This window comes from Somniosus microcephalus, chromosome 2, assembly GCF_052327205.1.
Source record: "Somniosus microcephalus isolate GS21.2 chromosome 2, FLI_Smic_1.0, whole genome shotgun sequence".
NCBI classification, from domain to species: Eukaryota; Metazoa; Chordata; class Chondrichthyes; order Squaliformes; family Somniosidae; genus Somniosus; species Somniosus microcephalus.
The window spans coordinates 1,740,309-1,764,364 of NC_140988.1; the positions used below are offsets into that span (position 1 = coordinate 1,740,309).

Consider the following 24,056-nt stretch of genomic DNA (forward strand, 5'->3'; position numbering starts at 1 on the left):
GATATGGGGAGAAAGCAGGGACAGGCTACTGAATTTGGATGAACAGCCATGATCTCATTAAATGGCGGAACAGACTCGAGGGGCCGAATGGCCTACTCCTGCTCCTATCTTCTATGTTTCTATGACACATTTCCAAAGAGCAGGGGAGTTATCCCCAGTGTCCTGGCCAAAATTTATCCCTCAATCAACAACACTTTAAAAACAAAAATCTGGTCGTTACCGCATTGCAGTTCGTGGGACCTTGCGGTGCACAAAATTGGCTGCCGCGTTTCCTATATTACAACATGATAGGTAAAGACTACGATGGGCTTTGTAATCAAGGATGTGGACTATCAACTCAGTGAGTTAACAGACCATAGGTCATAGGGAATAGTTAGCAGAGTTTCAGGGGACAAAAGCAAAATACTGCAGAAGCTGGAAATCTGAAATAAAAACAGAAAATGCTGGAACTACTCTGGTCAGGCAGTATCTGTGGAGAGAGAAACAGAGTTAACGTTTCAGGTCGATGACCCTTCGTCAGAACTGGAAAAAGCTGGAGATCGAACAGGTTTTTAAACAAGTGCGGGGGCAGGGAAAGGGGGGAGGGGAGGAAAGAACAAAAGGGAAAGTCTGTGCTAGGATGGAAGGCAGGAGAGATTAAAAGACATTAAGAGATGATATGGTGCAAGGCAAAAGGAGACGGTAATAGGACAAGTTAAGAAACAAAGGATGGCTCTAGATGAAGTGTAAATGGTGCTGGCAGAATGAAAGACAGCTGCCCTGTGGGAGAGGGGGGAAAAAAAAGGATCGGGGCCGAGGTTATGGTCTGAAATTGTTGAACTCTATGTTGAGTCCAGAAGACTGTAAAGTGCCTAATCAAAAGATGAGGTGCTGTTCCTCGAGCTTACGTTGAGGTTCATTGGAACAATGCAAGAGCCCGAGTACAGTGAGGTCTGAGTGGGAATGGAGCGGAGAATTAAAGTGACAGGCAACCAGAAGCTCGGGGTCACCCTTACGGACTGAACGGAGGTGTTCCGCAAAGCGGTCACCCATCTGCGTTTGGTCTCCCCAATGTAGAGGAGACCACATCGTGAGCAGCGAATACAGTATGATGTAAGAAAAAGGAGACTTACCATCAAGTAACTTTAAAGTAAGCTTTAAGTAACTTATAAACACACTATATACACAAGAGAGGTCTTTACCATGCCTCTGGTAGAAGCCTCTTACAATACTGAACAGACCAGTATTTATACCAGTCCAACAGGAAGTGACATATGACAGGAAGTGAGGTATGTACACAGTTCATAGTTCATAGGAAGTGATGACATAACTTCCCGGAAGTTATCATTTTTATCACATTCTTCCCTCCTGCAGGATTAGGAGGCTGTGGTCTACCTTTTGGTCCGCAGCCGCCGAACAAGGAAGAGTCGCACCCGTTTGGATTCCCGTCGTAGAGGGTCGCTGGTCCGCTTACATGCGGTTGGCCATTGGTCAGAGTCTGTGTGGCCTGGATTGCCCTGTGAAGGGTCGGGGAGATCATGGCTTCGAGTACGAGCCCCAATAGGTTCAAAGTCGGACTGCCTCTGTTCAGAGGGAGGTGCAGAGCTGGTCTGTGGCGGATCAGTACTTTCATGCGCGGTACTGGGAGGGTCGCAACCTTGAGCACGGGGTTCTACCGGCACCAAGCTAGTTGGTGTCCGATCAGGATCCTGGAGAGGGGTACCCGATAGGTCCCAAGAGTTTCCTGGTGAAATGCCATCACCCGATGTCCCACTAGGTCCTGGTGGGCAGGGAGCCAGATCCCGTAATGATACGGTAGATTCTCGGCCGTCGGAATATCGTATGTTTGCATAGGTGGGGTTGGCATCGGTTAGTTCGACCTCGTCTACAAGAGGGTCATTTTTAGACGTCCGAACGTATCTTCGGAGTAATACAGGTCCAGGAGTAGTTAGCCATGACGGGAGTGATGTCCCATGAGATGAGCGACGCTGGAATCCAAAGAACCGCTCATGAGGTGTAGTATTTGTGGCTGTAGAAAGCAGGGACCGTATAGAGTGCAATGCATCCGGAAGCACTGTTTCCCATTGCTGGTCTGGTAGGCCCCGAGATCTTAAAGCGAGACGTACGGAATTCCAGATGATACCGTTATACCTCTCTACCTGCCCATTTCCGATGGGATGGTATGGTGTTGTTTTGCTTGTAGCAATTCCCCGTTCTGAGAGGTAGTCCTTGAGTTCCCTTGACATAAAGGATGGACCCCGATCTGAGTGAATATAAGCCGGCATGCCACAGAGAGAAAATACCTGCTCAAGGCAGCAGATTACTGTGGACGCCAGCATATTGGAGCAGGGGAAGGCAAACGGAAAACGTGAATATTCGTCGATCATGGTGAGCAAATATGTGTTCCGAGTTGAAGAGGGCACTGGGCCCTTAAAATCGATGCTAAGTCGTTGCATTGGTTGGGTTGCATGTATGAGTATACCATCTGAGGGGCGGAAGAACTGAGGTTTTAATTCCGCACAAAGCCGGCATTCTGAGCATATTTTCTTTACATCTCCAGTGGAAAAAGGGAGATTCCGTGATCGTACGAAATGTAGCATGCGCGTAACGCCAGGATGACACAAACCATTGTGGACATCCATGAGAGTGGAGAATGACATAGTGGAGCAGAATGCCCATGTGAGGGTGTCCGGGGCCACATTCTCCTTGCCAGGCCGATAGAGAATGGTATAACCAAAAGAGGCCAGTTCCATCCTCCAAAGTTGTATTTTATTATTCTTAATTTTGGTTCGTTTTCGATTATCGAGCATGAAGGCGACTGATCGTTGGTCCGTGATCAATGTAAAGTGCTGGCGAGCTAGAAAATGGTTCCACTTCCGTACTGCCTCTATGATGGCTGTGGCTTCTTTCTCAACCGGAGGATAATGTAGCTCGGCACCTTGTAAGGTCCTGGACATAAATGCTACAGGACGACCTTCCTGATTCAGAGTAGCCGAGATCGCCACCTCCGAGGCATCACATTCAACCACGAAAGGGAGATTCTCATCAATGGAGTGAAGAGCCGCTTTCTCCAACTGTTTTTTGAGAAGGTTAAAGGCTGCAACAGCCGCTGTTCCCAGTGGAAATGATCTAGCATGCAGCAAGGGTTGGATTTTGTCCGAAAAATGAGGAATCCATTTAGCGTAGTATGCAAACAGACCGAGAGCCCGACGTAAAGAAGCCGGATTCTTAGGTGACGGGAGCTCTTGGAGCGGGCGAAGTCTTTCTGGGTCTGGCTTAATGATACCATTGCCTACGCAGTAGCCAAGGATGTTGATGGTCGGTTGCGACTCAACAGATTTGGATTCATTCAGGGTCAAATTACGGCGATGGAGGGCATCCCGAAATTTTTGGAGGTTGGAGTCGTGTTCCTGTTGATCGTGACCTGCAATGGTAATGTTATCAAGATAGGGAAAAGTGTCCCTTAGGTTTTCCTGCTTAACCAGGCCATCCATTGCCCGTTGAAAGACAGCCACTCCATTAGTAACCCCGAATGGGAGGCGACGAAATTGGTACAGCCGTCCATTAGCCTCAAAGGCTGTGTACTGCTTATCTGAGACCTTCAAGGGTAACTGATGATAGGCACTTTTTAAATCGTAAGTTGAGAACACTTTGTATTCGGCCAGTTTATTAACCATATCATCAATGCGTGGCAATGGGTAGGCGTCCAAGTCGGTATATTGATTGATGGTTTGCGAATAATCGATGCATAGTCGCCGTTTGTGAGGTTTTAGAGGGTTCTTGACAATGACGACTTGAGCCCGCCAGGGCGACGAACATGGTTCAATGATATCCTCTGCTAGAAGTCGAGAGATTTCAGCCGCAATAAAAGATTGGTCTTCCTGATTAAAGCGCCGCGATTTCGTTATTATCGGTTGGCATTGAGGCGGAATATTGGCAAATAATGAGGGTTCATCAAGTGAAGCTGCTGATAATGCACAAAATGGTAATTTAGACGGTATATTAGAAATAGTAAGTCCGGGTTTGGATCCACCAAACTCAATGGTGAGTTTCTTATGCTGTTTTTGGAAGTCCAGCCCTAAGAGGAGATCACTACATAAGTCCTTGAGCACCGAAAGTCGGGTGGAGGGATACATACGACCATGAAGTGTCATATCAACAACACAAAAGCCGGAGATTCTGGTATTAAGTGATGACTGGGCCATCGCAATTGCCTGGTCCGATGGGAAGACATGTAGTTTCAATTTCGCAACAATTTGTTCCTTAATGAAACTATCAGTACTTCCTGAGTCAATTAAGGCATCTAAGGTATGCCCTTTAATTGAAATTTTTGTGGCTGCATGAGACAGGTTCTGTGAGCAAGCAGCTGTAATTGGTGTCGTTGCACAGAGAGTGGCTAAAACTCTCGGTGTGCTTCTTCGGGAGAGAGCTCGAGAGGAAGCTTGATAGGTCCTAGCTGGAGCATCTTGATAGGCCCTAATTGGGGCAGTTCGGTAGGCCTTAGCTGGATTGGCCCTCGTAGAGGCCCTTGATAGGCAAACTTTAGCAAAGTGTCCTTTTTTCCCGCAATAACTGCAGATTGCATTGCGAGCAGGGCAGGTTTTCCTAGGGTGAAAAGCATCTCCACAAAAGAAGCATTCCTTCCTAGATTGCCAAGAGGCTGCTAAAGTGGGGTCGTCCTCCTCTTCTTCATCAGAATTATCAGAATTAGATTCCCCCATGATAGGGTTCACCCGAGACCGCTTGAATTGTCTGGTTGCAGCTACAGCAGCAGATCGAGATCTGGGCAGCTGATAGAGGTCTGCATTTCTCTTTGCCAAATCCAGTGAACAAGCTAGGTCAAAAGCTTTTTGTAGCTCAAGTGTTTTACTTTCTAGTAGACGCTGGCGTATAAATGGAGAGGCAATCCCGCAGATGAAAGCATCACGAATCATTTCTTGGCGGTACAGCTCAGCTGAGGCTGCCTGAAAGTTACAATCTACGCTGAGCCTGCGAAGTTCTTGCAGGAATTCGTCAATTGATTCCCCTGGCCCTTGTCGGGCTGTGGCCAGTAGATGTCTAGCATAGACCTCATTTGGGGTCTTCGCATACAGTTTCTTAAGTGCCCGAATCACCTCTTCATAATTATCCCAGTCATCAACATATTCGAACACTTTTGGGGTCACATAATTGACAAGTATCTTCAATTTAGCAGGAGCATCCGCTTTACATTCATCCAGAAAATTCTCAAAAGTACGATACCAATGCTTCCATACCCTGCCAGCTGCTGGTGTATTCGGGTCCAAGTCCAGACGAATAGGTCTAAGGATTTTCTCCATGATGGGTGGTTCCCTGGATCCTTAACTTCCGAGTTTGTCTGAAGGTCGAGTATTTGTCAGTGTAAATACTAAGTTACTTAAATTGATGTAAGAAAAAGGAGACTTACCATCAAGTAACTTTAAAGTAAGCTTTAAGTAACTTATAAACACACTATATACACAAGAGAGGTCTTTACCATGCCTCTGGTAGAAGCCTCTTACAATACTGAACAGACCAGTATTTATACCAGTCCAACAGGAAGTGACATATGACAGGAAGTGAGGTATGTACACAGTTGATAGTTGATAGTTCATAGTTCACAGGAAGTGATGACATAACTTCCCGGAAGTTATCATTTTTATCACACAGTATATTAAATTGCAAGAAGAACAAGTAAATCGCTGTTTCACCTGGAAGGAATGTTTGGGGTCCTGGACAGTGGGAAGGGTGGAGGTAAAAGAGCAGGTGTTGCATCTCCTGCACTTGCACAGGAACGGACACATTCTCACAGTTTCTCCGTCTCCGCCGCATCTGCTCTGACGATGCCACCTTCCATACCAGTGCTTCCGACATGTCTTCCTTTTTCCTCAACCGAGGATTCCCCTTTACTGTGGTTGACACGGCCCTTGACTGTGTCTGTTCTATTTCCCGCACTTCTGCTCTCACCCCTTCCCCTCCCTCCCAGAACCACGATAGGGTTCCCCTTGTCCTCACCTTTCACCCCACCAGCCTCCACATTCAACAGATCATCCTCCGCCATTTCCACCACCTCCAGCGTGATCCCACCACCAAACACATCTTCCCCTCACCTCCCCTTTCAGCATTCCGAAGGGACCACACACTCCGCAACACACTGGTCCACTCCTCTATCACCTCCAACACCCCTTCCCCTGGCACCTACCTCAGTCAGGCATTAAAAAGGCACTGGAGACAAAAAAAAAGACAGGTCTAAACAGTTCCAAAAAGGAAGGGAATAATGTGACAGGTGGCTGGAAGAAACAGGGAGGGCAAGAGGGTGGGGCAGCTAAGGTGGGGCACTAGGGTGTGAAGGAGCTAAAGTCAGTGCTGAGGTGGGAGGACTGTGAGGTGCCCAAGAGAAACGGTTACTGAAGTCTGCACTATGCTCATTTAGAACCATAGAGGAGACCAGAGACAGACAGGCCAGAGTGCGACGGGAAGAGATGAAGTGCTGAGCCGAAGGGAACCAGACTTTCACACAAAACAGAGATGTTTGGCGGTTGGAGAGCTACAATCAGCCTGAGGAGTGGGGAATATCAGCCAAGATTCCGGCTCCTGATTACTACCACTGGTGCAAGTGTGTGTGTTGATATTGAGAGCTGTCAGCACCAGTAAAACTGGACCTTAGCAAGAATGAGTGGCTTGTTAGTGGGGGAAAGAGGGAAGGAAATTGACTCAACATTGAAGGCAATTGGAATTGAGTCTGAAGCTGAGCTATAAGAACAGAGAACAACATTGTTACTGTGACAAAGGAATGAACAGTGTCAGAGTACAAATTACTCCAAGGCACAACCAATACTGAAAACCTTTATCACAGCAGATTTTTATTTTAAGTACAATCATAACTATTACTAACCACAACATTTACATGTAAAATGGGAACTGCAGGACAAATTGTGCTCCATACGCCTTGCTTTAAATACTTTACCTTGCAGAGTATTCATTTACAAACAAATGCTATTTGTTTTCAAGTTTTCCACTGGCAAAGTATTTTTGTTCATTACAAAGGCCAAACAGTAGTAAATAGTTACCGAGCTCGTGCCCCTCAGTAATATTCAAGACTGCATCAGACGGTATGTCAAAATCTGAAAAATATTCCAGTTAATCTTTGCTGTGGAGGCATCTCTGCCCCACCCTCCCTGTACTGGGTTCTACTCTCCCCCTGCCCCACCCTCCCTGTACTGGGTTCTACTCTCCCCCTGCTCCACCCTCCCTGGACTGGGTTCTGCTCTCTCCTTGCCCCACCCTCCCTGTACTGGGTTCTACTCTCCCCCTGCCCCACCCTCCCTGTACTGGGTTCTAGTCCCTCTGTCCCACCCTCCCTGTACTGGGTTCTACTCTCCCCCTGCCCCACCCTCCCTGTACTGGGTTCTACTCTCCCCCTGCTCCACCCTCCCTGTACTGGGTTCTACTCTCCCTGTACTGGGTTCTACTCTCCCCCTGCCCCACCCTCCCTGTACTGGGTTCTACTCTCTCCCTGCCCCACCCTCCCTGTACTGGGTTCTACTCTCTCCCTGCCCCACCCTCCCTGTACTGGGTTCTACTCTCTCCCTGCCCCACCCTCCCTGTACTGGGTTCTAGTCCCCCTGCCCCACCCTCCCTGTACTGGGTTCTACTCTCCCCCTGCCCCACCCTCCCTGTACTGGGTTCTACTCTCCCCCTGCCCCACCCTCCCTGTACTGGGTTCTGCTCTCCCCCTGCCCCACCCTCCCTGTACTGGGTTCTGCTCTCTCTCTGCCCCACCCTCCCTGTACTGGGTTCTACTCTCTCCCTGCCCCACCCTCCCTGTACTGGGTTCTACTCTCTCCCTGCCCCACCCTCCCTGTACTGGGTTCTACTCTCTCCCTGCCCCACCCTCCCTGTACTGGGTTCTACTCTCTCCCTGCCCCACCCTCCCTGTACTGGGTTCTACTCTCTCCCTGCCCCACCCTCCCTGTACTGGGTTCTACTCTCTCCCTGCCCCACCCTCCCTGTACTGGGTTCTACTCTCTCCCTGCCCCACCCTCCCTGTACTGGGTTCTACTCTCTCCCTGCCCCACCCTCCCTGTACTGGGTTCTACTCTCCCCCTGCCCCACCCTCCCTGTACTGGGTTCTAGTCCCTCTGTCCCACCCTCCCTGTACTGGGTTCTACTCTCCCCCTGCCCCACCCTCCCTGTACTGGGTTCTACTCTCCCCCTGCCCCACCCTCCCTGTACTGGGTTCTACTCTCTCCCTGTCCCATCCTCCCTGTACTGGGTTCTACTCTCCCCCTGCCCCACCCTCCCTGTACTGGGTTCTACTCTCTCCCTGCCCCACCCTCTCTGTACTGGGTTCTACTCTCCCCCTGCTCCACCCTCCCTGTACTGGGTTCTACTCTCTCCCTGCCCCACCCTCCCTGTACTGGGTTCTACTCTCTCCCTGCCCCACCCTCCCTGTACTGGGTTCTACTCTCCCCCTCCCTCCCTGTACTGGGTTCTACTCTCTCCCTGCCCCACCCTCTCTGTACTGGGTTCTACTCTCTCCCTGCCCCACCCTCCCTGTACTGGGTTCTACTCTCTCCCTGCCCCACCCTCTCTGTACTGGGCTCTACTCTCTCCCTGCCCCACCCTCCCTGTACTGGGTTCTAGTCCCCCTGCTCCACCCTCCCTGGACTGGGTTCTACTCTCTCCCTGCCCCACCCTCTCTGTACTGGGTTCTACTCTCTCCCTGCCCCACCCTCCCTGTACTGGGTTCTAGTCCCCCTGCTCCACCCTCCCTGGACTGGGTTCTACTCTCTCCCTGCCCCACCCTCCCTGTACTGGGTTCTACTCATATTCTAGAGATACAATACTTGATATTTTACATGCTTTAAAAACTCAACTTATTGTACAGCAAAATAAAACATTAAAAGTTAGCACTACAAGGACTAGAAAGCAGCCCTACACTAGCTGGAGTGGGAGAAATTAAAGATGACATTCGACCCAAAGACTCGATCAGTTGTGATCAAACCCAAAATGATTCTCTTGCAATCAAACCTCAAGTTCAAATATCTCCAGATGAACTCACCAGTTATTTCTTGAAATTGTTAATTATACAGGATGGTTTCCCAAGCAGTGTACAAGCTATTATCATAAACGACAGGCCAATAATGAGTAATTGCTTCGTATAGACAGAGCTGAAGTGACGAGGATATGTAAAGTGCAGATAAGACAGACATTTAGCCAATCAAACTGCTCTTTCTACAGATCACACAATCTTCCCTCCTCCTGGATCCTATTCCACTGATATAACTTCCTGAAGAAAAGTTCTACATGAATACTCCCTAGTTGCCAAAGGTAATCAATCTGGACTCCACCCTCACTTTCCAATCCTGGGCTGATGATTTCCACGGATAACCTCCTTTAACATTCTGTACTGGCAACAGGCAATGGTCCATTTCCACAATGCAAGCACAGTAGCAATATGAGGAGTTAGAGGAAGAGGCTACTGGATATGTTCTGTTTAAAATCTTTCATTTGAATTATGCAGCTTCCTCCAGTGCTGCACCCTTCCTTTGCCTCCAACGCTGGCCTTCTGTGCATGATCATCTCCCTTCACCCCACTCGTGGGGGCAGAGCCTTCAGCTGCTTTGGCCCCACTCTGTGGAACTCTTCCTAATTCCCTCCCCTTGCTACTTCTCATTTTCAAAATCATCTCTTCAACCAAGTTTTTGGTCACCTCCAACTCTCCCACCATTAACTGCTGTTTATTCTGCCCCCCCCCACCACTGTAAAACACTAGCAAAGAGATTTTTGCCTGTGTTTAATTTTTAACTTTTATTTTGTATTGTTCGAAATGGCTTGTAAGCAATCAACATGCAAGCTCGTACAAAGCATATTTCAACAGAAATCCATCCCATTTTCCTTCATCCATCTATCCAGTCTAGTTGTGATTTGGAATGCGCTGCCTGAAAGGGTGGTGGAAACAGATTCAATAGTAACATTCAAAAGAGAATTGGACAAATACTTGAAGGGAAAAAAATTGCAGGACTATGGGGAAAGAGCAGGGGAGTGGGACTAATTGGACAGCTCTATCAAAGAGCCGGCACAGGCACGATGGGCCAAATGGCCTCCTTCTGTGTTGTATGATTATAGTTATCTGGGACTGACCACACAATTAACCAAAGCTAGTCTTTGTCCCTTCATTAGTCCATAAAGGATACAAGATAAAAGTGGTGAATATGATTGGAATTCAATGAGTGAGTTATGGTCAGAGCCAGGACAGTTTTGTTTGTATCCCATGGATCATATATTTAATTTATTCCACACATTAGGTATTAGGTAAGTAGTCAGAATTAAAATGGTTAAAAGTTGAAATAAATGTTAATTTTAAATGGGAATTAAATTGGTGTGCGAACTACAGTTGTGCCTGTGATTTCACCATCTGTTCCATAGGGTTCCATTAAGATTCAATTCCTACAAAATTGCAATACAGAAGCAACCCATTTCAGCCTATACCAGTTCCAGCTTTCCCTGTCCTTTCCTCCGATCTGTTTAAGTTCTTCCTTCAGACTATTAATTCCCTTTTAAATGATCTTATAGTCCTGCCTCAATAGCTACTTGTGGTAAAGCATTCCTTGTCCTAGTAAGCTGTTGAAAAAGTCTTAACTTCCCCCTTTGCTCTTTGCCAATAGCCCTGCCTCTGCCACTTGTTACTGATTGACGAACCACTGGGAACAATCTTTCACTATCTATTTACCCTCTCAAAACCTTTCATCATTTTGAAAACCTCCATTAGCTCATGCCATAACCTTATGTGTTTGTGAAAAAGCGCCTCAATCATTCAAGCCTCTCCTCAACTATAACTTCTTATTCATGGCACCATTCTAGTGAATCTTCACTGTACCATGTCCATGGCTCTAAGATCCTTCCTATAATGGAGGTGCCTAAAGCCATTATTTCTCATTTATGCATCATTTGAGGGAATTACTGAAGGTTGCTATTCAAACTAAACAGCCTTCCTCTTCAGTTAGCTAATAAGTAATTAAGATTAAACTGTTGTACTAAAGTTTAATTAAATAGAATTACTGTACACTCTTGCGATTACATGATGTCTATCACAATTTTCTGAAAACCTCAAATGTTCTATTTTAAACAGGAACGCAACAGGATTCGATTTGCATATTTATTTTATATGTGCACAAACAGATTAATAAAGGAAACAGTAAACCCCGGTATTGATGGATTGATTTTCAACAGCAGAACTAGTGGAGTATGGTTCCATCATCGCAGTAACTATATTCTGGGACTGCAAAGGGTGCCTAAATATGCCCATATAATGTACATACCTGTGTATATGTGTGTATATAAATCGGTACAAGCATCAGTGTGATCCCAACACCTAACAGTCACTTCCTTTGGTGTTTTTTGGATAAATGCTCGATCACAATTGTTACTTCCTAATTTTAAAGACTGCAGTTAGAATTCTGCTCAGCTTCATCTTTGCATGGAAATCATCCTCCTCTTTTTGCTTCTAGTTTTACTTTTATTTTGCATTTTGCAGGACTAGTAGCTACGTGTTCCAGAGCCTTCACTTCAAACTTAAATAAAGATATGCTACTTTCCAAATAAACAGCAGGCTGAATCTGAATCAGAAACAGAACATGGTCAACCCTCCCTCTTTTCCTTCTCCTTGGGCAATCTTCCCAATGTGTAAAACTCTTCATTTGGACGCAAATCAATGAGGTGAGCCAGGCGGTTGGACATTGCAAAGAACGCAGTTATCGCGCCGATGTCCCAGGCGTCCTCGCGGTCAAATCCGTGTATTTCCAGTTTTTTTAGATGGTCCTCAGTGATGTTTTCTGCGCTGCTCACAGTGAGAGCAAAATCCAGCATGGCACGTTGCCGATCATCCAGGTCAGCCAAATGCCTGTTCACAACCACCTGAAAGAACAGGCAGAACAGAGGAGCAAGTCACCAACAAACAGCCAAATTACAGTCAATTAGAAAGCTCTGTCCTTTTGCAGAGAGAATATTTCATTATTGCTCACCTGATCTGCCAGAATTGGATTTTTGGAATATATCCGGTGTAGGGCACTGTGCGCAATGACACAGTAGGGACAGTGATTATTAGCACTCGTGGCCACAATGATAAGTTCTCTATCTGCTTTGCTGAGATTACCTAAAGACAAATTTCAGGGGTCAGGTCAGAACAGAAAGAGAAAAGTTTAGACACTTCCTTTTCCACAGGAATTTCACTCATTAAAGGAATTAAGACATTCCAATAGTTTTCTTCCAAAACAATCCACTTCCTGGTTATAAACCACAAATATTCTGTGTGGGGGAGGAATCCATTCTTTTGCCATCATTTACCTTAAAACCACACGTTTACAGCAAAGGAAAACCATCGTGTCTGTAGCAGCTCTTTGCTAAAGCAACCCAAAGCTATCCCGCTGGACTGCCCATAGCTTCCTCTGCATTTTCAAAGATGTAATGGTTGTTGGGATTTTAGAATTCAGCTGTTCTCCTGGTTATATATTTCTGCTAACAGCCCACAATTTACCAGAATTATTGAATTCCATTCCACAACCTACCATGGTGGGATTTCAACTCTCAACTCCTTGATTGCTGCTCCAGTAATTATTAATCATTACCCCTGCACCTACCCCCCGTACCTACCCTTGTACCCTTAATCCCTCCACCTATCCCCGTACCCCTAACCCTACCCCATACCCCTCTACCTACCCCTAACCCTTCCACTTACCCCCATACCCCTAACCCCTCCACCTACCCCCATAGCCCTCCACCTAGCCCCGTACCCCTAACCCCCTGAACCTACCCCAGACCACTCCACCTACCCCTGTATCCCCTAACTCCCTCCCCACCCTTGTACCCCTACCCCTAACTAGAAGATTTTACAATATCTGTCAGCCACAAAAGGCAGCTGGGTACACAACAGTAAGGACACGTCAAAAAATCATTCACTGGCTGTGAATCCCTTATGGATGTCACAATGAAATGAAAAGTGCTAGATAAATGCAAATCAATCTTTTGTCATACCTGATTCTTTGTTCATTAGGGCATTGTAGTACGCAAAGAATGCCCTGAATTCCACAGGCCGATAGGAAAGCGCTTTGAATATATTTGGCAGAAAACCACCCTGTAAAACAGAAGTAATATTGAAGATACACTGCATGCTTCCCAGGTTATACCTACCTCAAAAGCTGGACAATAGTTAAAAAAAATATTGGAATGTAATAAATTTTACAAAAAATACTCAATGGAGCGAGTGAGTGAAAGCAAGTGAAGGAAGGAAAGGAGAAAATAACTCTTATTCCCTCCCTCCCGCTCCCTAGTTTTAAATTTAAAGCAGAGAAAATTGGAAGTAGCTGCCACGGATTTCCAAAGGAATGATCGTGCTAGATAAACCTCAGCGAATTCTTTGAGGAGGTAATGGACATGGTGGATGGGGAATTGTAGTGGATCTGGTGAACATGGACTGTAGGAAAGCCTTTGACAAGGTACCACACCGAAGTTTACGAGAGAAGATTAAAGGGTATGGAATTAGGGGGGGATAACGAACTGGATTAAAAATTGGTTAGAAGGGAAAAATCAGAGAGTAGGAGTTAAGGGCAGTTTCTCAGAGTGGTTGGCAGTGGGTCGTGGTGTCCCACAGGGTTCAGTGCTGGGGCCACTCCTGTTCACTGTGTGTATCAATGATTAGGATATAGGGCTAGAGGGTGAGGTGCTGAAATTTGTAGATGATACCAAAATAGGAGATACAGAAAATTATTTACAAGACAAAAGGAAGCTGCAAATAAGATGAAGAATGAGCTAAAAATTGGCAGATGGAATTCAAGGTCAGTGTGTGAGGTGTTGCATGGTAAAAATACCAGCAGTGATTAATACTGTGAATGGGAGTAGGCTCGGTGCTGAGGAAGAGCAGAGGGATTTGGGGGGGACAGGTTCACGGGACATTAAAGGCAGCACCTCATGAAAAGGCTGTAAAAAAGTTCATGGAATTCTAGGTTGTATCAAAAGATGTGTCGATTATAAAAGCCAAGAGGTAACAATGAGCTGATATAAAACCTTACTAAGACCTCAGTTAGAGCACTGTGTGCAGCATTAGGCTCCACGCTATAGAAAGGATATTGGGGCATTAGAGAGGGTACAGCAGATTCACCAGGATGATATCTGGTTTGAGGAGAAAGACTTGAAAAATTGGGACTTCCTACATTAGAACAGATTACAGGGCGATATGATAGGTGCTTAACATGATGAAAGGATGGGACAGGGGAGAGAGAAGCAGACAGACTCCAGCAGTTGTGTCTAGAATGAGGGGCCGTAGAGACAAGATTAAATGTAAGAGATTTAAAACAGAGGGCAGGAGAAAGCACTTCACAGAGTTGTGAGGCTGTGGGATTCACTCCCAGGGTGAGTGGCTGAGGGAGAAACTGTGTCAACATTCAAGGTTAGATTGAAGCGGTGGATGAAGGATAAAGCAATGAAGGGATATGGGGGAAGGTTGGGTAAATGTGTTTAGAACTATTTGCTCACATGGAGGGTAAACAGACATGGGTGATTGGACCGAATGGCCTGTTTCAGTGTCGGAGGGTAAACAGACATGGGTGATTGGACCGAATGGCCTGTTTCAGTGTCGGAGGGTAAACAGACATGGGCGATTGGACCGAATGGCCTGTTTCAGTGTCGGAGGGTAAACAGACATGGGCGATTGGACCGAATGGCCTGTTTCAGTGTCGGAGGGTAAACAGACATGGGCGATTGGACCGAATGGCCTGTTTCAGTGTCGGAGGGTAAACAGACATGGGCGATTGGACCGAATGGCCTGTTTCAGTGTCGGAGGGTAAACAGACATGGGCGATTGGACCGAATGGCCTGTTTCAGTGTCGGAGGGTAAACAGACATGGGCGATTGGACCAAATGGCCTGTTTCAGTGTCGGAGGGTAAACAGACATGGGCGATTGGACCGAATGGCCTGTTTCAGTGTCGGAGGGTAAACAGACATGGGCGATTGGACCGAATGGCCTGTTTCAGTGTAGGAGGGTAAACAGACATGGGTGATTGGACCGAATGGCCTGTTTCAGTGTCGGAGGGTAAACAGACATGGGCGATTGGACCGAATGGCCTGTTTCAGTGTCGGAGGGTAAACAGACATGGGCGATTGGACCGAATGGCCTGTTTCAGTGTAGGAGGGTAAACAGACATGGGTGATTGGACCAAATGGCCTGTTTCAGTGTCGGAGGGTAAACAGACATGGGCGATTGGACCGAATGGCCTGTTTCAGTGTCGGCGGGTAAACAGACATGGGTGATTGGACCGAATGGCCTGTTTCAGTGTAGTAACTTCTATAGATAAGAATAGTGCCGAACAGAACCTGCAAGACAAGACACTTTGTGCAGGCTCACAGCGATACGGTAGAGTCAGGTCGTACTAGCAACAGCCATTGAAAGGCCAGGGCCAGAAAACTGTCTCCCACTGCAGCTTCCCGATCTTTAAAAATAATATTTGCACTCCATTCCACTCTCCTGTCTTAAACACATGGAAACAGCCACATTTCAGCCATATTCAGAAGGCTATTTTTTGTTGCCAGAAAGAGATTTTATTTATTAAATATAAAAATACATTGAAGTATTTATTACATTTAAAAAATCTGACAGATGCTTCTTGATAATATTTGCACTTCGATGTTACCATTTGAGATTGGAACTTAAAACGATGAAATTCTGTCACAGTGCAGTCATCTCTGCAAAGTGATAAAACAAATAAATAGCATTCAACCGTAGTTGGTGAAATAAGAGGTTAGAATATCAACACAAGTTCAACCCAAAAGAAAATGCTGTGGTGTAATGTGACACCATCAGTAAAAGACACCACAACACTTTCAGAAGTACGACTGCCCACCTTAGTTTCCACCTCCTCCATCAGTTCGACAATGTCATATGGCAGATCCTTTTTATATGGGACAGGATATCGCCCGATAGGTCGCTCAGGTTTCTCAGACTTTGTGCTGTATTCCAGTTTGCGAGCAGCAGGTCTCGCTCTTGTCCATCTTGATGTTAACGCAATAAAAGACTAGAATGGGAAAAATCCAGTGAGCAGGGCAAATAAAAAAAGGCTTCATGTTTCTAAATTTCATGATGATTCTTCAATGCCACGTACAGTTTCTAAATTCCACGATGATTCTTCAATGCCACGTACTGTTTTAAAATGAATACCCAACTTTCCAGAAATTTGAGATATGGAATTGGGAATAAAGTACCTTCTATTAAACAAAGCAAATTACAGGAAAAGCTCATCTTTACAGTGGGACTCTCTGGTCTACAACTTAGAGAGAATCTTACCATCATTGTCCTTTAGATAAAATAAGTACATAACATAAGAACATAAGAATTGGGAGCAGGACATTCGGCCCCTCAAGCCTGCCCCGCCATTCAATGATGGCTAATCTTCTACCTCATCTCCACTTTCCTACACTATCCCCATATCGCTTGATATTCAAAAATCTATCGCTCTCTGTCCTGAATATTCTCAACGACTGAGCCCCCACAGCCCTCTGGGGTAGAGAATTCCAAAGATTCACCACCCTCTGAAGAAATTTCTCATCTCAGTCCTAAATGACCGACCCCTTATTCTGAGACTGTGACCCCTGATTCTAGACTCCCCAGCCAGGGGAAACATCCTCCCTGCATCTACCCTGTCAAACCCTGTAAGAATTTTGTATGTTTCAATGAGACAGAAACATAGAAGATAGGAGCAGGAGTAGGCCATTCGGCCCCTCGAGCCTGCTCCGCCATTCAATGAGATCATGGCTGATCATCCAAACTCAGTACCCTGTCCCTGCCTGCTCCACATATCCCTTGATCCCTTTAGCCTTAAGAAATATATCTAACTCCTTCTTGAATATATTTAATGAATTGGCCTCAACCGCCTTCTGTGGTAGAGAAATCTAGAGATCACCTCTCATTCTTCTAAACTCGAGAGAATATAGGCCTAGTCTACTCAATCTCTCCTCATAGGACAATCCCCCCATCCCAGGAATCAATCTCGTGAACCTTCGTTGCACTCCCTCTATGGCAAGTATATCCTTCCTTAGGTAAGGAGACCCACACTGTCCACAATACTCCAGGTGTGGTCTCACCAGGGCCCTATATAATTGCAGTAAGACGTCTTTACTCTTGTACGCAAATCCTCTTGTAATAAAGGCCAACATACCATTTGCTTTCCTAATTGCTTGCTGTACCTGCCTGTTAACTTTCAGTGATTCGTGTACAAGGACACCCAGGTCCCTCTGAACACCAACATTTCCCAATCTCTCACCATTTAAAAAATATTCTGCTTTTCCTACCAAAGTGGATAACTTCACATTTCTCCACATTATATTCCATTTGCCATGTTCTTGCCCACTCACTTAGCCTGTCTATATCCCCTTGAAGCCTCCTTGCATCCTCCTCACAACTTACATTCCCACCCAGCTTTGTATCATCAGCAAACTTGGATATATTACATTTGGTCCCCTCATCCAAATCATTGATGTAGATTGTGAATAGCTGAGGCCCAAGCACTGATCCTTGCAGTACCCCACTAGTTACAGCATGCCAACCCGAAAATGACCCGTTTATTCCTACTCTGTTTTACAGCATTACCATTTCTCTTTCGTGAGTATTGATGGCATCATCAGAGAAGCGAGAAACTATTTGATGCATTTACTGTGGCCCAAAGTGTAAGCAGAAGATTGACATAAACCTGAAATAATCCAGGGTGCTTTAACAGCCCATCAATCACAGCACTCCCAGGTAACAGCTCAGCCCCTCAAGCTCTTGGCTCCTTAACTCTCTGATCAGAATGGCCCAAGTACAACCCCATGAGTTAGCTGATCACAGCCAGGGGTGGCTCTGGGAGAACTCCAATTGGGATCAGTGGGTTTAGGGGGAACAAAAGCTAGGGTTCCAATTCTTCATCACTAGATCGCATGTGGACAACGGGGGAGGACATCATAGTTGAATAGCTGGACATAACTCCATGACCACACTCACATGACAAGTGGTCACCTGGACAAGGTCGGCTAGCAGCCACTATGAGTTGTCACCTTCAGGAATAAAGGAGAAAATTTGGTGGGGAGGTTGCGCGGTGGAAAAGCTGTCAGCGGAAAAAACGAAGCGCCAGGTTGGCACCAGAGCTGGTCAAGGTGTCTAGTACAACCTAACTCGGCCTAGCCAGTCAGGTACCTACCCTGTCAAATAGCTGTGCTGAAACATCAGCCTGCTACTGAAGTGACTGCCAACACTGGCATGTCACAACTGCTTCAGAATTAGGGATTGAGTGAGCAATTGCTGCACGAACGGAGCATTGAATATACTTAGTGTCACAGTATCTGGTGCTGCTGCCACACCCCAACCTCGTCCCAACCCTACACCCCAATCAGCTCCCCACATCCCCAACCTGCTAATAAATAAATCTCCAGTAAATTAACTAAATATTGTATGTACTTAGAATCATAGAATGATACAGCACTGCAGGCCATTCATCCCATCATGTCTGTGCCGGCTGAAAAAGAGCTATCCAGCCTCATCCCACTTTCCAGCTCTTGGTTTGCAGCCTTTTACGTTTTGGCACTTCAGTACCGAGACCATTTGCAGCACCGAGACCATTTGCAGCACCGAGACCATTTGCAGCACCCAACTGGGAATCAAAGCTACAATCCTGCACAACAGTCACTGCACTCGAAAAGTCATTCATTGAATTCGGGATGTCCCGAGAAGGTGCGATACAGAAATGCAAGGTCTGTCCGTTCTCAGTATTAGACTTTTCCAGGATGCCTGTGCTTTTTAAGAAATCCAAAGGTTGATGAGGAATTCCCTCGTCAAAATCCCAAATCAGTTCCTGGAGACAGTTGTACAATAAAACAGGATCATTCACATCTCAGCTTTCAACAGGAAGACCGAATGTGAACTGTGCTGTAAAATGCAAGTTGCGCCTCTGAGCGGCATTAATGTGACTGCGGAAAGGCCCGGGCCTGAGGCACAGCCATTGGCAGCTGGGCCAACCTGGCACTCAACGTCATAGAGTCATAACAGCACAGAACGAGGCCGTTCGGCCCATCGAGTCCGTGCCGGCTCTCTGTAGAGCAATCCAGTCAGTCCCATTCCCCCGCTCTATCCCTGTAGCCCTTTAAGTTTATTTCCCTCAAGTGCCTAGCCAGTCTCCTCTTGAAAACACCGAGTGTCTCCACTTCCATCACTTCCGTTGGCAGCGAGTTCCAGGTCCTCACCACTCGCTGCGTAAAAATGTTATTCCTCACATCCCCCCTGTATCTCTTGCCCAAAACCTTAAATCTGTGTCCCCTAGTCCTTGTACCATCAACTAGTGGGAACAGCCTTTCCCCGTCTAGCCTATCCAAACCCGTCATAATCTTGTACACCTCTATCAAATCACCCTCAACCTCCTTTGCTCTAATGAAAACAAATCCAGCTTCTCCAACCTGTCCTTGTAGCTAAGATCCCCCATCCCCGGAACCATTCTGGTAAATCTCCTCTGCACCCTCTCAAGGGCCTTCACATCCTTCCTAAAGTGTGGGGACCAGAACTGGACGCAATACTTCATAGAGTCATAGAGTTATACAGCACAGAAAGAGGCCCTCGTCTTAATGCGAGGAGCATTTGTCATAAGGTGGATGAATTGGCTGCGCAAATAGAAGTAAACAAATACGATTTGGTTGGGATTACGGAAACGTGGCTCAAGGAAGGCCAGGGCTGGGAACTCAACATCCAGGGGTATTCGATATTCAGGAAAGATAGGCAAAAAGGAAAGGGAAGTGGGGTAGCATTACTGGTTAAAGAAGGGATTAACACAATTGTAATGAAGGATATTAGCTCTGATGAGGTGGAATCTGTATGGGTAGAATTGAGAAATACTAAGGGGAAAAAAACATTAGTGGGAGTGGTTTATAGACCTCCAAACAGTAAGGCGGAGGTTGGGGATGGCATTAAAAGGGAAATTAAAGAAGCGTGCAATAAGGGCACAGCAGTTATCATGGGTGACTTTAATGTACATATAGATTGGGCCAACCAAATTAGTAACAATACTGTGGAGGAGGAATTCCTGGAGTGTTTATGGGATGGTTTCCTGGACCAATATGTCAAGGAACCAACCAGAGATCAGGCCATCTTAGACTGGGTATTATGTAACGAGGAAGGATTAATTGGCAATCTTGTTGTACGAGGCCCCTTGGGTCGAAGCGATCATAATATGATCGAATTCTTCATTAAGATGGAGAATGAAGTAGTTGACTCTGAGACTAGGGTCCTCAATTTAAATAAAGGAAACTACAATGGTCTGAGGAGCGAGTTGGGTAGGACTGATTGGGGAATGGCACTCAAAGGGTTGACGGTGGATAGGCAATGGCAAACATTCAAAGACCGAATGGATGAACTACAGAATTTGTTCATCCCAGTTTGGCATAAAAATAAAACAAAAAAGGTGACCCAACCGTGGCTAACAAGGGAAATTAGGGATAGCATAAGGTCCAAGGAGAGGGCATATAAATTGGCCAGAAAAAGCAATAATCCTGAGGATTGGGAGCAGTTTAGGATTCAACAAAGGAGGACAAAGGGATTAATTAAGAAAGGGAAAATAGAATATGAGAGTAAGCGTGCAGGGAACATAAAAACTGACTGTAAAAGCTTTTATAGATATGTGAAGAGAAAAAGATTGGTGAAGTCAAGCGTAGGTCCCTTGCAGTCAGAATCAGGGGAATTTATAATGGGGAACAAAGAAATGGCAGACCAACTAATAAATACATATTTTGGTTCTGTCTTCACAAAGGAGGACACAAATAACCTCCCAGAGATGCCAGGGAACATAGGGTCTGATGAAAGGGTGGAACTGAAAGAAATCAGTATTTGTAGGGAAATGGTGTTAGGAAAATTGATGGGACTGAAGGCCGATAAATCCCCAGGGCCTGATAATCTACATCCCAGGGTACTTAAGGAAGTGGCCCTAGAAATAGTAGATGCATTGCTGGTCATCTTCCAGAACTCGATAGACTCTGGAACGGTACCCATGGATTGGCAGGTAGCTAATGTTACCCCACTATTCAAAAAAGGTGGTAGAGAAAAGGCGGGGAATTATAGACCAGTAAGCTTGACATCGGTAGTGGGGAAAATGCTAGAGTCCATTATAAAAGATGTAATAGCAGAGCACTTGGAAAGCAGTGACTGGATCGGACAAAGTCAACATGGATTTACAAAAGGTAAATCATGCTTGACTAATCTACTGGAATTTTTTGAGGATGTAACTGGTAAAATAGATAAGGGAGAACCAGTGGATGTGGTGTATTTGGACTTTCAGAAGGCTTTCGATAAGGTCCCGCATAAGAGATTAGCGTGCAAAATTAAGGCACATGGGATTGGGGGGCAAGGTATTGACTTGGATAGAGAACTGGTTGGCGGACAGAAAGCAAAAAGAGTTGGAATAAACGGGTCGTTTTCCGAGTGGCAGGCAGTGACTAGTGGGGTACCGCAAGGATCGGTCCTAGGACCCCAGCTGTTCACAATATATATTAATGATCTGGACGAGGGAATTGGATGTAATATCTCCAAATTTGCAGACGACACAAAGCTGGGTGGGAGGGTATGCTGTGAGGAGGATGTCGTGAAACTCCAGTACGATTTGGACAGGTTGGGTGATTGGGCAGAAACATGGCAAATGCACTATAATGTGGCTAAATGTGAGGTTATCCACTTTGGTGGCAAAAACAGGAAGGCAGATTATTATTTGAATTGAATGGCAATAGATTGGGAGAAGGGGAAGTGCAGAGAGACCTGGGTGTTCTTGTGCACCAGTCGCTGAAGGTAAGCATGCAGGTGCAGCAGGCGGTTAAGGAGGCAAATGGTATGTTGGCCTTTGTAGCAAGAGGGTTCGAGTACAAGAACAAGGATGTCTTGCTGCAGTTGTACAGGGCCTTGGTGAGACCGCACCTTGAGTATTGTGTGCAGTTTTGGTCGCCTTACCTGAGGAAGGACGTTCTTGCCATGGAAGGAGTGCAGCGAAGATTCACCAGACTGATACCTGGGATGGCAGGAATGACGTATGAGGAGAGATTGTGTCGATTGGGCTTATACTCACTGGAGTTTAGAAGATTGAGAGGGGATCTCATCGAAACCGATAACATTCTGTCAGGCCTGGACAGACTAGATGCAGGAAGGATGTTTCTGATGGCCGGGGAGTCCAGAACCAGGGGTCATAGTCTAAGGATAAGGGGTAAGCCATTTAGGACTGAAATGAGGAGGAATTTCTTCACCCAGAGAGTGGTGAACCTGTGGAATTCTCTGCCACAGAGGGTGGTGGAGGCCAGTTCATTAAGTATATTCAAGAAAGAGTTGGATATATTTCTTAAGGCTAAAGGGATCAAGGGATATGGGGAGAAGGCAGGGACAGGGTACTGAATTTGGATGATCAGCCATGATCTCATTGAATGGCGGAGCAGGCTCGAAGGGCCGAATGGCCTACTCCTGCTCCTATCTTCTATGTTTCTATCGCGTCCACGCCGGCCATCAAGCCCTGTCTAATCTAATCCCATTTTCCAGCATTTGGTCCGTAGCCTTGTATGCTATGGCATTTCAAGTGCTCATCCAAGTGCCTCTTGAATGTTGTGAGGGTTCCTGCCTCTACCACCCTTTCAGGCAGTGAGTTCCAGATTCCAACCACCCTCTGGGTGAAAAAGTTTTTCCCTCAAATCCCCTCTAAACCTCCTGCCCCTTACCTTGAATCTATGCCCCCTTGTTATTGACCCCTCTACTAAGGGGAAAAGTTCCTTACTATCTACCCTATCTATGCCCCTCATAATTTTGTACACCTCCACCAGGTCCCCCCTGAGCCTTCTCTGTTCCAAGGAAAACAACACCAGCCTGTCCAGTCTTTCTTCATAGCTGAAGCGCTCCAGCCCAGGTAACATCCTGGTGAATTTCCTCTGCACCCTCTCCAAAGCAATCACATCCTTCCTATAGTGTGGCGACCAGAACCGCACACAGTACTCCAGCTGTGGCCTTACCAGCATTTTGTACAGCTCCATCATAACCTCCCTGCTCTTATATTCTATGCCTCGGCTAATGAAGGCAAGTATCCCATATGCCTTTTTAGCCACCTTATCCACCTGTTCTGCTGCCTTCAGGGATCTATGTACATGCACACCAAGGTCCCTCTGATCCTCTGTCCTTCCTAGGATCCTACCATTCATTGTGTATTCCCTTGCCTTGTTAGTCTGTCCAAAATGCATCACCTCACACTTTTCAGGGTTAAATTCCATTTGCCACTGTTCCGCCCATCTGACCAACCTGTGTATATCGTCCTGTAGCCTGAGGCTTCCCTCCTCACTATTTACCACCCCACCAATTTTCGTGTCATCTGCGAACTTACTGATCATACCCTTTACATTCACATCCAAATCATTAATGTAGACCACAAACAGCAAGGAACCCAGCACCGATCCCTGCGGGCCTAACCAGCACTTTATAAAGGCTCAGCATAACTTCTCTACTTTTGTACTCAATACCTCTATTTATGAAGCCCAAGATCCCATATGCTTTGTTAACCACTCTCTCAATATGTCCTGCCACCTTCAGGGACCTATGCACATTAACTCCCAGGTCCCTCTGTCCCTGCACACTCTGTAAAACTGTGCCATTAAGTGTATATTGCCTCTCCCTGTTCCTTCTGCCAAAATGCATCACCTCACACTTCTCTGTACTAAATTCCATCTGCCCATTCTGCTAGCCTTTCTATGTCCTGCTGCAGTCAATTGGTATCATCCTCACTGGGGGGCCAGGCCAGGCCAGGCCTGTACTCACCGGGAGCCCGCGGACGCCGCACACACTCCGGGCCCAGCTCATGGCGCCTCCCGCCAGCCGCCTTCTACTCCAGAGGTCAAACCCGGCAGGAAGTTCCAAACCGCTTCCGGGACAGGGCAGCCGCGCAACGCGCCTGCGCATTATTCCAGACAATTCCGCAGCTCCATTCGGGAAAACAGCCAATGAGGGCGAGGCAGCGGCGCACGCACACTTCCAGAGTTTGTTGGGGCGGGGCCTGGT

General features: G+C 46.4%; 2 protein-coding genes across 5 annotated transcripts in view; one reads left to right on the forward strand and one right to left on the reverse strand.

The window, feature by feature from the left end:
- gne (glucosamine (UDP-N-acetyl)-2-epimerase/N-acetylmannosamine kinase) overlaps nt 1-24,056 on the forward strand; it is a 467,449-nt gene that overhangs the window by 249,447 nt on the left and 193,946 nt on the right. The window lies entirely within an intron of this gene.
- LOC147122480 (uncharacterized) lies at nt 11,009-23,982 on the reverse strand. Its single transcript, XM_086005484.1, has 5 exons — nt 23,817-23,982; nt 15,874-16,044; nt 13,012-13,111; nt 12,003-12,133; nt 11,009-11,895 (listed from the first exon to the last, which is right to left on the reverse strand). Exons 1-5 carry the CDS (start codon nt 23,955-23,957, stop codon nt 11,620-11,622), a joined length of 819 nt encoding a protein of 272 aa, XP_085861610.1. The 5' UTR covers nt 23,958-23,982; the 3' UTR covers nt 11,009-11,619.

Excerpts from the sequence above, each read along its gene's own strand:
- LOC147122480 (XM_086005484.1), bottom strand. The coding sequence starts at position 23,957 with ATGCGCAGGCGCGTTGCGCGGCTGCCCTGTCCCGGAAGCGGTTTGGAA. Across the intron at positions 16,045-23,816 it reads GCGGCGTCCGCGGGCTCCCG|TCTTTTATTGCGTTAACATC; the intron begins GTGAGTACAGGC and ends TTCCCATTCTAG. Across the intron at positions 11,896-12,002 it reads ATCCAATTCTGGCAGATCAG|GTGGTTGTGAACAGGCATTT; the intron begins GTGAGCAATAAT and ends CTGTTCTTTCAG.